This window comes from Ruditapes philippinarum, unplaced genomic scaffold, assembly GCF_026571515.1.
Source record: "Ruditapes philippinarum isolate M1 unplaced genomic scaffold, ASM2657151v2 ctg1041_1_1_1_1, whole genome shotgun sequence".
Lineage (NCBI taxonomy): Eukaryota > Metazoa > Mollusca > Bivalvia > Venerida > Veneridae > Ruditapes > Ruditapes philippinarum.
The window spans coordinates 525,187-541,709 of NW_026859119.1; the positions used below are offsets into that span (position 1 = coordinate 525,187).

General features: G+C 30.1%; 2 protein-coding genes across 2 annotated transcripts; both read left to right on the forward strand.

Moving 5' to 3' along the window:
* The first annotated feature begins 201 nt into the window (after positions 1–201).
* LOC132755287 (uncharacterized) lies at positions 202–2,282 on the forward strand. The gene is made up of 3 exons (XM_060746129.1): positions 202–328; positions 1,549–1,785; positions 2,035–2,282. Exons 1-3 carry the CDS (start codon positions 292–294, stop codon positions 2,280–2,282), a joined length of 522 nt encoding a protein of 173 aa, XP_060602112.1. The 5' UTR covers positions 202–291.
* A 3,282-nt stretch (positions 2,283–5,564) lies between these two features.
* On the forward strand, positions 5,565–16,337 carry LOC132755288 (uncharacterized; the record flags this gene model as incomplete). The annotated part of the gene is made up of 5 exons (XM_060746130.1): positions 5,565–5,645; positions 6,472–6,633; positions 8,272–8,553; positions 15,578–15,756; positions 16,025–16,337. Coding segments are annotated over exons 1-5 (966 nt in total), but the record flags the coding sequence as incomplete, so codon positions are not given.
* Between the last annotated feature and the right edge of the window lie 186 nt (positions 16,338–16,523).

Here is a 16,523-nt window from a genome sequence, read left to right on the forward strand (position 1 = left end):
AAAGCATACATTTGTCTATGCACATCTAATAAGGAATGCTTATACTATTTAACAGGAAGTTCCCTAACTTTGTTATCTTATAGGGGTTCTCCCGTAATTGATAAATGCTATTCAAAGCATATAAAAAGGACAGTCCCTACATCCTATAAAGCATTCTTTAAAAAAAGAGTTAATTCAGCTTTGAACATATATTAATAATACGAGATTATAGAAATATTATAAAAAACGGTATAGCTCAACCATAACAATTTTCTTTTCAAAATTTTAAGAACGCTATGAAGTGAAACAACAATGTTGCTTTTTGAGGCCACGATATTACTTTTAATAGGTAAGCATAATTTTATTATTTTCCAATTAGCTTAAAATGATTTTTTGTCATTTGAGCAAAGCATTTATTTTCTGCAGAAATTTTAAAATATTTTTTGCTCGCCATTCATATCATATATTGAAGACGGATATGCCGTAGGATCTCTGTTAGTTTTGAGAACTAACATATATTTGAATACAAACGATCGAAATATTTGTTGATTTAGTAAGTGTCATTAAGTATATAGATCTATAACAAATAATATGTGCTATGAAATGTTGTTATTAAATTTGCTTAAGTTATAATAATAATAATAATTATATTAATAATAATGATAATAGTAATTATTATTATTATTATTATTATTATTATTATTATTATAAACTATGGATGTAATGAATAAATATTTTCTAATCAATACATCAAAGTATAAAAATATTATATTTTAAACAAGGCCTTCAAATTATCACAAAATGAAAAAAAAATATATATGAAGAGTAATAATAGAAATCATAACAATTAAAAGGGACAGACATATATATTATATTACCTAGTAAATTGTTTACAAATTATCATTTGTTAATCAATATCGTTTAAAATGTAATTTTAACAATAATTAGGTTGAATTTCTTATTTCTAAAGAATTTTTCCTTGTTGATCTAAGTATGTATGTCTTATTCTGAGATAACAGAATTAGATCAGATACATGCTGCTGATAATTTATTCAGAGCTTTATACACCATAAGTACAGAATTACACCTTGTTATGTGAAAGAAAAATATTTTGTCAAGATAAACAAAGCCATTTTTCATTACTGGATTAATGACACAGCGCATGGAGATACGCGTCCAAAATCTGAAGTTAAAATATGTAGGGAAAATAGATGTACTGTAATAAACCAGTAAAAACGTTCAATTACGTATGGTATTATGAAATGTGGAGTACACTTAAGGAAAATGCTTTATGTTATACTTAAACAAAATGTCAATGACGTCAGCGTGTGAGATATTCTGTGGATTGATGCGTAAGTAAACATTTTAGCACATTCAAACTAGTTTTAAACAGACACTAGAACAGGAAATGCACAACATAAATTTGAATAATATCAAATACAATGCACTACAAAATCTGTTAAAGCTTTGTTGAAAATTAAGTTTAAAAACGGTTCATTTTTTTAAAATAAATAGTTTGATAATACATAAAAAGTCTACTTTTGTTACTTTTGCTTCTGCTTTTTTCAGGTTTTTGTGAATATTCTTCTGCTACTTCTTGTAGAGGACAGGTTGGTGAGCTCATAGATGTCAGTAGAAGAGGACCTTCGTATGTTATAAAATCATCTGCTGAGCCTACCATATCTGACTCTACAGTACCAGCAGGATGGTACATTGCTAAGGACAGTGTCCGATTCTACACGCTGGTTAACGGAACAGCACCAGAGTATGCGCATTGTGGGACATATAATCCGATATATATCAAAGGTACTGTATCAGCATTTTATAGTCTAAGCAAAATGTTATCTTTTTGCAAACACCTTATCTATTGATTTTGTCTGATAATTAAATATACTACATGAATGTAAAAACCTGATCATTTTAATTGATTTTAAAATGAAGAATGGTGAAGTATTAAAGAAAAAAGTTCGTGCGCTTGCAAGTACTGTTTAACACAATTAGCACTATTTACTGTCTTCTAAAAATGTCTTAATATTTTTATCTCTATTAATATAGACAAGCTTGGAAAGCTGGAAGAGGGCAAAGAATATCCTCTCATTGCATGCCTAGTAGACTTTGACAGCAGTTGTAAATATCGTTATGATATCAAAGTTCGTAAATGCGGACGAGAAATTCAGTATTATCTAATTCCAACTGATGGGACAAGCGCATACTGTTTCGGTATGGGATTATTTGCAAATAATTTGACAACATTTGTAAACATTTGTCGACGAACTTATTTATATGTTAAAGCCTGTTGTTAATACTGAAATTGAAAAGAAAATCTGTTACATAAAATCTTCTTTCATTGATTCCTTTAGCATTCAGCATCCAGAAATTTTGTGTTACATGCAGTAATAAAAACAAAATACATCTTCTGTTAATGTAGCGAACTTTTAACAAATAATTAAATTAAACCGTTTTAGCAGCTTATCATATGCATTACATTATATTTTCACAGAACCTTCTTCTATGACAGGTGAGTAAATATTTACTTATCAGAATGATCAAATATAAAAATATAACATTAAATAAAAGTTTTATAAGTTAATATTAAGAAACGGAGTTGTTTTATTTAATCAGTATTCAAATATCCAGCAATCTTATTGTTTTAGTCATATATAGCAATCCATATTTATTGTAATTTGACTTTAAGTTCCTTTAAGCGATGCCAGACCCATACAATTTGTTTAATACTGCTATATGTTTTAGTTGTAGCGCCTGCACCAAATTACAAGATCTCTGGTAGTATACAAGTTAGCGTGGCACTGATGTACAGACATACAAATCTCACTTCAGAACCCGAACTTGATTTTAAATGTAATTCGGATGGGCAAGCGAATTATATTACTATGGAGTTAGCTGGTAAAGACATAACTTTATTTCTATTTTAATATAAATAGAGAAACTGGAAATATGCCCGAAAGACACGGATTTTCCCGCTATATATGATCGGACACCAAATGATATGAATAAAGATCTTAAACAGGACAGCTTTATTGGTATTTCATAATTTTTTTCTGCAGTAAAAGACCTTTAACAGTAAAAGGACATTTTCGAGATATTTAAAAAGCTTAGTGATAGATCACAAATTTTCCAGTTTAGTTTGTAAATGGAGGATAAAAGTTGAAAAGTAACATTTGTGCCAAAGCTAATTAGAGTTATATGCCTGAAAAGTTTTTCGAATACACGCACGCACACAGATTCGCAAAGACTGGTGGACAGGGGCGGGGGCACACTATATACCCCTTGCCATCATCATTGCGGGGGCATAACAATTATATAATGTCCAAAATTACTAAAGGTGATAGAATTTAATAATGATAGGATTATAACATTGACACAAGAAATCAAAATAAATACATATATTTATAAACCAAACCAACATTGTTCTCCATACCAGTAATCTTGCTGGACAATGTATAATTTTGTGATAGTCATGAAATTTGAGACTAAATGTAGATAGATAATTATGTAAGTTTTAACAGCAAAAATACGATAGGACTGCTGAAATGTTCAGGACACTGATATTCGAAAATAAAGAAAATTCAATGTAAAAGACGTAGAAGAAATAATTGTTAAAACCAAACAAACAAACAAACAACAAAGATATCGATACAGTTATGTAAATTTTGCATTTTCATTGATAAAATATATCTGACGACAGGAACATGCAATTTATAGGATATCCGTGGCATATTTTAGTTGGTACGCTTCGTTTAAATACTTTATGTGTTGAAATTTGTTATTAATACATTTTTGCTGCTGTACCTTTTGATAAACGCTATCAAGTTATTTCTGCAACGAACCTTTTTTGTAATTTTCAAGGGTTATAAACGGACGAATAGAGAAGACATTTGCGCCAGTAAAACTAAATGATGCAGATGCTACAAACCTTAACGAGACAACTCTTCGAACACTAGGCTTCAAGTTTGGAGTTACTGTAAGTATTATTTGAGAGGGGAGATCAGGTGGATCAAATTATTTAGATAGTCCGATACATTGTAATCAAAATACCAATTTCTAAAATAAAAAGCAATTAAATGCGTACGGAAATTCGTAATGAATGCATGTGCTTAAAATATGTACATGAGTCGTGATTTAGACCTAAAAACAAACTTTTCTTTTTAAACCACAACGACCGGTATTAAGATTAGTTGAATAATCGTTTTGTTGCTTCATGACTTAAATACATGTTATAAATTTAGAAATATATGTGATATAAAATGTTTTTCTAATCGATCGAATGTTTCGCCCTCTAGACTAATGAAGCCGGCGTTACCATTTTTTTAGACTTTTCTTTCCTTGTTTCAGCACCAATACTACCGGTTCTTTCGATAGATAAAATGTTAAAATCAGGAATAACGTTCACTTCTTCTGAAATAAATATATAACATGTTACTTGTTTCAAATAAAAATATCGTTAATTAAATACATTTTTATGATGCAGCTTTGATACCTGATCGCGATCACAATTCACCTTACAATAGTACATGTACAGTAAACTCCGCTTAAAAGGAACACATTGGGACATTCAAAATCTGTTCCTTATATCCGGAGTTCCTTGTAAGCATATAGCGAATTAGTTCCTTGTATCAGGAGTTTTTATAGCGAACAGATTTACATATAACGAACTGTTTGTTTACCAACGTCCGCCATTTTGAAGAGCATTTGATTAAGAAAAATTAGTCGTTTATTTCTATTTTAGACACAATACCCGAGAGCGTACTTTTTGGAATTTGAAAATCCTTTGCTATTTCATTTTTAATTTTACTCCCTTTTTTGTTTCTAAACTCAGTACTTTTCGTTTTCTTTCCATGATTAAGAATAACCATGATTTTCGATTTTTCTTTCCTTTTATATTGAATATCTTCTATTATATTTTAAGGGTGACTTTTACTAGTGAAAGATATAGATTTCTTATTCATTTAAATCAAGCGTACTTTGTTGTTTTTAATGTATTATGCTATTACGTACTGCTCTTCAAATTCATTTTAATATGTGTCTTCAAGTACAATAAACGGTACATCGGAACAAGTGCCAATGAAAACGAAAGTTGAAAATGCGGGATCTATTTACGGATAGCCGATATTTTGGAGTTCGTTATAAAAGTGTAATTTTCTGTACTTTTAACTAAATTGGGACTAAGAAATGAGTTCCTTATACGCGAAAATTCCTTATAACCGTGTTCGCTATAACCGTATATTCTTATATTAAATAAAGAAAGAGCAAAATTCGGGCCAAAATAAATTGTTAAAAGTTCGATATAACCGTGTTCGCTATAAGTGAAGTTTACTGTACCAATTAAGGTTATTGCTACTCCTGTTGTAGGCAGATTTTAGTCTCAATTATTGCCGATTGACAAAATGTTGTCTTTATTTTGTCCGATATGTTTATATATTGCGTTAAAGATTTATTTTATCGTCACTTACCAATTATTACTGAAAAACATTGTATGTAACGAATATTTGTATATAAATTTGTGTTTAGTAATGTATTAATTGAATTAACCAAATCATTTGTTTTTCATAAATTATCAGATCCAATGTGCAGTAAGAGTATCAAGTACACCTACCGGTAATCAGACAGATCCACAAATGAGTGATACATTCTATGCTGGTGTAAAGGTGAAATATATTTCGTTGATATGTTAAAAATAGTTAATATATAAGATAAATTAACATTCATATGTTGATCAATATTGCTTTATTCATGACTAAACAATAAGCACTAGTTTTAAGTTATCTGGTAACAACTTAAAGTAACCCATGGTGTTTTAGTTTCCTCAGCTGTTTTCATCAATGTCATTTTATGTAATAAAATATATCATACTCAGAATATGTATATATGGAAAACACTTTCTGTTGAACCAATGTAACTGTTTTACACATTCATGCGAAATAAACATATCATATATGCAAGTAATTTATGAACGGTCAGAAACTTGCAATCACAATACTCTCTAAAAGGCTATAGATCGCAAAACAGTAAAATAATTACATAAAGTACTTGAAAGTTCAAATAGTCCTTTAACATTATATTTTGTACATAAATGATACTCACATTTAAATTTTAATTTCTTTAATGTTTTAACCTGTTAATACTTTTCTAAATGTTACTAATATTGTTTACAGAACTATTAAATTTGTTTGTATCTTTTTTGTTATACATCAGTAAAACAGTAAACGAATTTGTGTTTGTAATTTACATTGTAATGCCGAACGCTGTCCAGGTGTATTGATAGTTTCCAAAATCCAATTTCAATGTAACCTGATTAGAGGAGACTACAAAATAAAACAAAACAAAAATCCGAATGCATTACAAAATTTGAGCTGTGATTTTAAGCACACAAAAAAAACCTTCGTCATTTATATCTTACCTTTCCAGGTTTTTCGAAAGCTTAAAAGTTTGATTTTATATTCTTTAAATATTTGTCTTCTCCTAATCATTTAGGTACTTACACCTCAAATTAGGTTAAATAGTGGATCGCAGGAACATATTGTACTACAACCGACTATTCCTTTTGGATGCCGAAGGCCATTTGCTTTACCAGCTGACCGACAGGAACAGTGTGACATCGATATTGAAATGTTTGACCCGAATTCAAAATATACGGTAATAGTTCTATTTTTAACATTTTTGATTTCATATAATATTACGCCTTTACAATTTAAATATACTACTAAAATTTCTTCTTCAGAGAGTATTATGCATATTTTTCTTGTTGTTGATGTTGTTTTTTGTTGCTTTTTGGATGGCTTTTTGGTCACATCAAATCTCTGTATATGTTACATGGTGACACGCCAGCTTTGCTACTGGAACGTCACGAATGGCATCTAAGTAGAACCAACAGATGTTCCGTTACCGAGCTTGATAGCTTCCTCTCATGACATAAAATCCGATTTCCTTGGTAGGATTCAAACCCATATCGATGAGGGGCAAATGGTTTGTAATCATTGACCTGAGCTCGGGATAAAGCTTAGGTATTTTGCGAAATATACAATAACCCTTTGGTTAGTTATATAGAAGTTAAATAAGTTACATAAATATTTAAATCATGTCTCTAGATCAAAATTGGCCGCACCATACGAACACCAATAACATGAACAGACCCCATCAAACCGAGCCTGCAACATTTTCGTTTTGGCGTTCAGGACGTTCTTAGGGGATTTCTTTTCCTCTACGTAATGCATGAAACACATCTATCTGATTGACACTTTAAAGCTTAGATCTATGCCATTTGGCATACATTGCATTGCATAGTAGTCTTCCGTATCGATATATTCGTTGTCGGTGGTTCTGTGTTGCTTGACTTTGTTGGTGCTGCGTTCACTGATTGCCGATTTTCCTTGTTCAACTTTGTTTTTGTACGTTCTACAAATATGAATACTCTACAATAGAAAATGGCCCTGTTCTAAGTAACTTTTCATTCTGACAGATATAGGAAACATAATTGTGGCTTCAGGGTTAATATAGATCCGCTTTGGTGTCATATATTTACATTTACATTTTAAGGAAAACTTCAAGAGTCGTCTACTTAGAAATTTCATTGCTATTCTCTTACTTATTTGATATTCTAAATTACATGAAACATAACCATTGGGCCCATCATAGGGGTCATATTCAAATATAACGTTTTAGATGTAAAGTAAACAAATTTAAATGTTCTTATGTCATTTGTGAATCTACATGATATAAGTTAGATATGAGACATGTAGCATGACATTGAAGAAAACTACAATAGTTGTATGGAAAATGCCCGCCTTGGAAAGTCTTTTGTTACATTAAATTTTAGAGGAAACTAAACTTTCTACAAAGAAACTACAATAATGACTATTACATTGTGTAGCATATGCTTGTAAGCAATACCCCTGGGATGTAATTGGTCCCATCCTTGGGGTCACTTAGTTTTCATAAACTGGAAAAGGAAAACACATCTTAATGTTCTTGTTCGGAAATGACAACGGGTTTAACATCGCTAAAGTTATAGTTACTTTAATCTTAGCCATAAAGTTAAGAATAAGCACCGCCCAGATGTAACCCAAATACTACTTTTACATCGGAAAAATATAAGAATTTCTTGCATTTGAACTCAGGTCATCAAGCCACTGCGTGTTGATTTTTTAAGCGTTTAATTCTGTAAATACGACAATTGACAATTAGTTAACTGTCTTTCATATGTTCGTCTTATACTTTTTACAGACACCAGTCAATAATAATAGATGACTAGTGAACGGAATGTTATATTTTCAGTGTAAGGAGACCGCTGTGACATCATTAAATAACCAAAAACTGTGCGGAAGTAGACTGACTGGATGGCGGAATACAACTTCTCATTCTTGTATTCATCAACATAATGTTAACGACTGCAACTACAATAGAATAACTCAAAGTCTACCAACCTTCTCAATAAATATAACAGTGTCAAATGATCAACTTCAATATCCAGAGGACAAAACATTTACAGTACAGTTAAAAACAGCAGATATTTCTCCACACATATTTTGGGAAAATGCAAGTCTAGATCACATTACGGTATGCTGTTCATATTTATGCTTTTAATTGCAATGAATATTGTGGCGAATAAAAAACCTCAACTTATTAGTGTAGTAATAATATATTAATTGCATCGCCGTAATTAAGTTGTTCTGTTCATATCGATTGCTTGATTCCTACCATCCAAGTAATAAATGGATTAAAGCAATAAAATATGTATTTGTATATTCAATAATCATAATTCATAAGCAAACAAAAAATAAAACATTCGCTTTTGTTACTGTATTGTTTATTACATAACAAAATACGAAGATTTTTTTCTTTCAATTTATTACTACAGCTCAATAGGTCAAATCGTTTGTTAACAACTATTTGTTTAATTAGGTCGGTCGGTTGCTGGTCAACTCCTATCTTTCGCCTTAATTGGGATGGAGTTTTACTTTCAGTGGGATGGTGAGACCCACTTGGTAAGATGTGATATGCAACTCCCTCAGGATGTAATCCGAATATTATCTAGTTTAAACTTATTTATCATCCACTATGAATTCCAATGTATTTTATTGTACATATCTCATCAAAATCTTATGATAATATGTGTGTGTAAATAATGACTATTTTATATGTTGACTTTATGGTTTATTTTTATCCATACATGGGTATAATTTATAATTTAATCTAATTTTAGGTAAACTATTACTTACCCTGCAAATACATATGTTACAACCAATTGTTGTTATAAATTAAAACATGTTTTTATGTAATTAAGATAAATGCTTGATGACACATTGATTTATGTGGCGATGTTATAATACATTGCTACAATGTAACATATCGGTATATTAAGCATGCAGTTATTCTAAAAGTACGTGTATCATAATGTTAAGTATTATACCAAATTAATATGTTCTTAGCAGTCATTTCTAATTTATATTATACATGTATTTATTTGTTTAATTATATTTTATGGTTTTTTTTAGTTGATTTATTATAAATTTCATTTTGTTGTTTATTCTTGACAACACATTGTTTACATATACCTATTTCATTATCACACTTAAACTGTTTTGATATCTGGATATTCTAAACGTTATAAATAGTTATGGAAAAATATCTCGTATATGAACTGTTTTTATAGTACATGATTTTTTAGTTTTCTCTTTTTGAAAATGAGTGAAGAAAAGATATTGCCTTATAACTGTAGAGGCCTTAATGATACGAAAAATAGATCAGATGCATTTAACTTTTTAAAATATCACAAAGTAGATATATTTTGTTTACAAGATTTGCATTTTACCGAAAATATGAAGAAACATTTATACAATGAGTGGAATGCTGTATGTTTATTTAGCTTCTATAAACCAAAAGCTCGAGGAGTTGGTATTTTATTTAAACGAAATTTAGACCTCAATGTTCATCAAACATTTGTTGATGAAAATGGAAATTATATTAGTTAGACTCAAAACAATTTACATTAATTCATGTGTATGGTCCAAATACTGACCAGTCAAAGTTTTATGCTTTATAGATGATATTGATAATAATACATTCATCTGGTGTGGTGATTTTAATCTAGTACGAGATATAGAATTAGATTATGATAAATATAAATCTTTATCACACACTCGTGCCGATTTTGCGACTCCGTAAATATGGTATTGCACGGCCGTGCATATATTTTGACGTGACGTCATTAGCGTTATAAAAACATAGTGTAAAGACGCGCTAAATGTTAGCGTTGTACTATACAGAAGGCGCGTCAATGAAAAATGACTCTTATTTCACTTTAAAAGGTCTTTATTTTGGGTTTGTGATAAATAGAATATTAAATTCGTTTAAGTTCATCGCTGAATTTATTGCAATCGTTGAATAAAATAATATTATGCTCGCCAGAGGCTCGCATAATATAATTTTATTCAACTCGTGCAATAAATTCAGTCATTCAATATCCTCTATATAAATAATAACAACAATTCTAGATCTGTATTGTTGAATTACATTGGTGTCTGACCCATTTCGGGAATTAAATGGTAATTGCAGTAAGTTTACTTGGCGACGCACAAATCCAATTCAACAAGCCAGATTAGATTTTTTTCCTTTTAACTGAAGATTTATTAACACATATTAGAGGTTGTGATATAGATATAAGCTATAGATCTACAGATCCTTAAAATTGAATTACAAAATATTGTACATGGAAAAGATTTATGGAAATTTAATAATTCTTTATTATGTGATTTATAATATTTCAAATGTATTAATGATAAGATAGATGATGTAATATTGCAGTATTTGTTGTCTGAGTATGATATTGACTTTTTGAAAAATGTCATTTATGAAGATTTACAATTAAGTATTTATGATCAACTTTTGTAGAAATTGAAGGAAGAGGCAAAACATTTCTTTTTCTAGAAATTCTGAAGAAAATAGTCTCCTCTCCAAAATACAAGACATAGAAACAAAAATAGATGAAGAAAATAAAAAAAAATATTTGATTCGATTCAAAACTGGAAAGTTTAAGAACTGATCAAATAAGGGGTCATATGATAAGATCAAGAGCACAATGGATAGATGTTAGGGGGAAACCAAGTATTTTTTTGTAATTTAGAAAAATATAATTATGCTAGAAAAATAATTCCATACCTACAAAATATAGATGGTCATTTATCTATGACCTAAAATAAATATTAAATGAGACTGAACATTTTTATAGAAATTTATATAGAAATGCTGATGATGTTATTGGGGATAGAACTATTAATGATTTTCTTGACAATAAATGGTATATGCAAATTATCAAGAGAACAATCAAATAGTCTAGAAGGACTCTTATCTATCACTGAACTGTAAAATACTATAACAAACTATGAAAAATGACAAAAGTCCAGACTTAGACGGTTTACAGCTGATTGTTACAAAGTTTTCTGATAAAAAAAAATGTCATTTTGTTTTGAGAGCAATAATCAGGTCTGTCTGTTGTTTATAAAAAAATGAAATGCAAAACTTCAAAACTAGACAAATCGATGCACTATGCGTAAGTCAAGTCTACATTAAGATTAAGACTTGAAACCTTTTATATAGCTATAAAAACCTATTTAAAATGACATCGGAGTTGTGTTTTAGTATATGGTGGCTGCCCGTTCGTATGACGGTCATTGATTGTGTGTGCATAACTTTACATATTGGTTTTCATTCGTGCAAACTACGATCATGGTGTAAAACTTTGCCACTAGTATGTGGGACTGAAAGAAATTCGTAAAGAAAACTATAACGATTAGTCTGCTAAGAAGACTCATCTTTCATAGAAATATCGTGTCTCAGGGTCAATAAGTGGACAATAACCTTTGAAAGACATTATACATTCAATTAATATTTTCAACAGGAATATGAATAAATTCATACACATGCCTTCGCACGTTTATGGTTACAATCTGCGCGACAGAGTTGTACCTTTCGTAGGTAAATTTAACAAAAAGTGTAACTTGAAATACTTTTTTGTTTGCAAGTACACTCTTTGAATTCGATACATATTATATAATACATTTGCTACATTTAATACCGGATCCAGTCCACTTGTCGAAAAACATTTAAAGAAATATTGGTTTTGTGCCTTCATCTTTGGATAAAATGTCAGTTCAGTATTTAGTTAGGTATTTTTTTTGACAGAGTGATACTGCCTTATAAAGTTGTACGTGAGTTGGCACCAGTTTAAAAGTACTTGTATTCGTTTTCAATTATAAACAAGCTTACGAATTAATATTATAGCTAATGTTCGAATTGAAGACAAATAATTTTACAGGCATTTCATACATACATGAGTTACCAATATACTAGATTTAATGATTTTATATCATACAACTTTTGCGAAATAAAAGCTGTCAGAGGAGACAACGACGCTCGACTAATTAAATATTTGACGTAGTAAAGGAAAACGAAACTATAGAGAAAACAAATTAATTATGATACAAATATATTTACAAATGTATGTATAAGTATCAAGAGAGAACTCAAATGTTCAATATTTTTGCACCATATGCATGTAATATGCATGTGACCATGTCAATAAGGTTGCAGAGACATTTCTATTCTCTAATGGGAAATACAACAATTTGAAATATGACGTCATTTCCTTAAGAAAATGAAAAGAGTTAAAAGTATATACAGTTTTTTTAGATAATATTATAAGTTCAAAAATGAAATATTTTAATAATGCTAGAGTTATCTTGCATAATGTGAGTAATGACAAAAAACAATTGTCTGTAGTCTAGAGTAGATACCATTTATAATAACAACATTAATACTTAAAAAGTTATAACATATTTTCAAATAAATTCCAAAAGTTATAAATCTTATCACTTATGGTGTTGATAACTAACATATTTTTGCAGTCTGAATTAAATCCCTGCAGAAAAAGAAGTTACTGAAAAATAAAGACAATTCTAAGTCAAATGGAAGATAATTTGGAAAATATTGACGCTACACTTAAGAACCTTGTAATGTTATTTTCATATTATATATGACAGTTTCAAGTTAATCTTTTGAAAAAAATAAAGAAGATAGAGCAAAAAATAATGTTTATAAAAAATCCAAATTCAAGGGATTATAATTCTTGAACTATTCATGCTAGAATTATAAATCTTGTCACACAAAATGTGTGTGATAAAAAGCAACACATATTTGAGGTTTGAAGTAGATACCTTAAGAAATGCAGGAGTAATAGAAAAAACATTTGTAACATCAATTCTAAGTTCAGGGGGATCATTCTGAATAAGATCTGTGCTAGAGTTATGACTCTTAATTGTCACACATCACGTTGATGATGATAAGGAACATTATTGAAGTAGATATCTAAAGAAATAAAGGAGAAACATTAAAATTTAAAAAAAAATAATAAAAGTGAGATCGTTTAGAAAATACTGGTGCTAGAGTAAAAGATCTTGCTACATATCATGTGGTTGATGATAAGAAATATATATTTGAAGTCTGAAGTAGATACCTTAAGAAATAAAAAAGTTAGAGTAGAAAATAATATGTTTCAAAGAAAAATCTGTAAGTCCTCTCTAAGTTCATGGGGTGCTGATTCTGCAAATATTGTGCTAGAGCTCAAAACTTTGTCACATATGATATGGTTGATAATATAGAACATATATTTGATGCCTTAAGATGTAAAAATATTTTACAGCACCAAACCTTGAATCTGAAATCTGGACACGGACTCAAACGCCAACGCCGGGGTGAGTAGGACATCTCAATACTAGTATGCATGTACGTTAAAACTACATTAAACATACCTTTCTACGTACATAATATACATTTCTCATTATACAAATTTAATTTTCTTTCAAGGTAATTTACTTAGGAGGAACTCAAAATCTTGAATGGAGAAACAAACGTTGTCGTGTTTATAATGATCCTAACTTACAAACATTCGATGGTTCTTATGGTTATATTTGGTCATTCGCACATTACCTAATGTATAAAGACAAGACGCATCTTACTGAAGTCCAAATAAAAACTCAAAAGTGTGATGCAGATGGGACATTATCGTCGTGCACATGTGCGGCCGCAATTCAAGCGGGTGGTGATGTATTTGTGATCAGTGTATGCGATAAAATCAAACAAGCATCATTCATCCATTGCCGTGGAGATGTTCTCAATGTTAGAGAGATTAATAGCAAAACATATGAGGTATCATATCTGTTTAACATTACCCATCATTTTCGCATTTTTATTACATCGTATGTAAAACCGTATGTTATGGGTGTACAAAGTTTAATTCATAATTCATTTCATTGTTTCCAAAACCATTCAATATATACGATCTTATATTATATATTTTGTTTACATCTTCCAGTGGATCTTGCTTTATAATAATTCACAATGAATGTATTCGTTTTGATCTCTGGTTCTATTTTAGACTTATAAATAATTCCTGCAAATTTCAGATTGTGTATGCTTAGTACACCGATTTTTCTATACTATCGCTTTATGTCATTTATATAGGGGGTGATAGGATGCGCATGCATCCTCAAAATTCTGATACCTCGAACACTTAATCAACCGGTATTTTGAAGAAAAACAAGTCATGTAAAAAACAAAATAGATTGGTACTTAGACATCCTCTATGTTGTAATTAAGAATGTAAAAACAATGTGAAATTTTATATATGTATATAATTATTATTCAAAGCAATTTCAAACATCAAACAATATGTTAAATATCTACTGCAAATCTTATTTCGCATTATAAGTAATCATTAAAATATATGCATTCATTTCTTATTGAAAATTTTGGCTTAAACCTTATCGAAAATAAATTTCTAATTACCTCCGGTAATATCTTTTCAAATAATGCTTTTTGAAACTTACAATATTGATAAATCTATATTTGAGCATCATATTTATATGATATAAAACCATAAAAGTTGAGTTTCAGGATCTTCAATTTCCTTTGCAAAGAAGATGTCCTTACTTCTAGTTTAAATAATTCATAAATAATACTTGACACAACTTTTCTTTTTTCGTCGCTATTTCGCGTTGAATGCGATTTGGATAATGAATACTGCATACACAATTCAGTGGCGTAGCTACTATTAGGCAATGTAGGCACGGGCCTACAAGTCAAGAAATTGACATTTTCAAAAGTTCCAAAAATACAATAAAAACAGGCGAGGGTGGGGTTGGTAGTGGATTCAAGCCATATAGTCGAATAAAGTGTGTGTGTGCATGATTTCCCATCCTCACTAAAGTTTGCATGTTATCAAATTCATAGTTTAAAATCATTGTTTTGATAATTTTCCTTGAACATACTTTTGAACGCGCAATTTGCTCTTTTTTATCTGAACTTGTGTTTGGCTTCTGGGGGCTAAGCCCCCAGACCCCCTTTTATATGTGCCTACAAGTTGAAAAAAAGCTGGCTACGCCCCTGCACATGGCGTTGAAATGTTACGAAAATGAGAAAATGGGTGTACACAGTATCCATTATCTCTAGGTAAGGCCTCAAATATATCCTATCAGCAAAATATTTACGAGATACATTTGATATTATCTGATTTATCGAATTTTAGATCTACCTTCCAACTGGTACGATGGTTAAAATTGAAATAAAACATTATGGCAAGTCAGATTTTCTTAACGTGTACATTAATCCCTCTCCCTCTGATGTCATGAATACTGAAGGGTTGTGTGGAAATCTTAACGGAAAAAATGACGAAAATGTTAACAATGCATATATCAAGACATGGGAGTAAGTCATATTCACACCATTAACTTTTGACATTCATGTATACACTTCTCATAAACTAATCGCACTTTTCATATACAGTAGGCAATTGATGATCTTTACTTTGTTGATAAAAAAAACTATTTGAGTGCTGAGTAAGAAATACAACAATTATGAGTTAAAATTGTTCAACTATATACAAAAAGTGAACACGAAAATATGTATGCATATTTGCAGTCAAATTGTTATCTATGAACAATAAATTGATTCAAAATTATAAACATATTTGCAGGTTGCAACATAGTTTGTTTAACACGGTGCGTTACAATCTTCCACCAACATGGACATACGATCATAACGTGTGCATTTGTCCAAGGGCTGTTCCAAACGTAACAATGTCAGCATTACCGAATAGTCAAAAAGACTCTAGGGCCACTTGTTTTTCACAGCGGTATGCAACATGTACAGATAACATTCAACTTCAAGGAGAGAAGAAAACTTGCACGATAAGAAACAAAAGATCTATTAAAAGGCATAGAAGAAATATCAAAAGGTTGCTCGCTCTCTCATTATTAAGTGAGAATTCAAATAGCCGTGTCCGCAAGGTGAATTTTATATCTTGACCATAAATATTAACGGACTCAATATCGAATTATACTGCTATTTGCTATTATATTTCCATCCTTAAAAATATTCACTTTTCGTTAAATTTCATTGCGTCTTACGATGCAATACTTTGGTTTTAGTTTCCAAACACTCTTGATTAAAGCATAGATTGTGTGACCAAACAG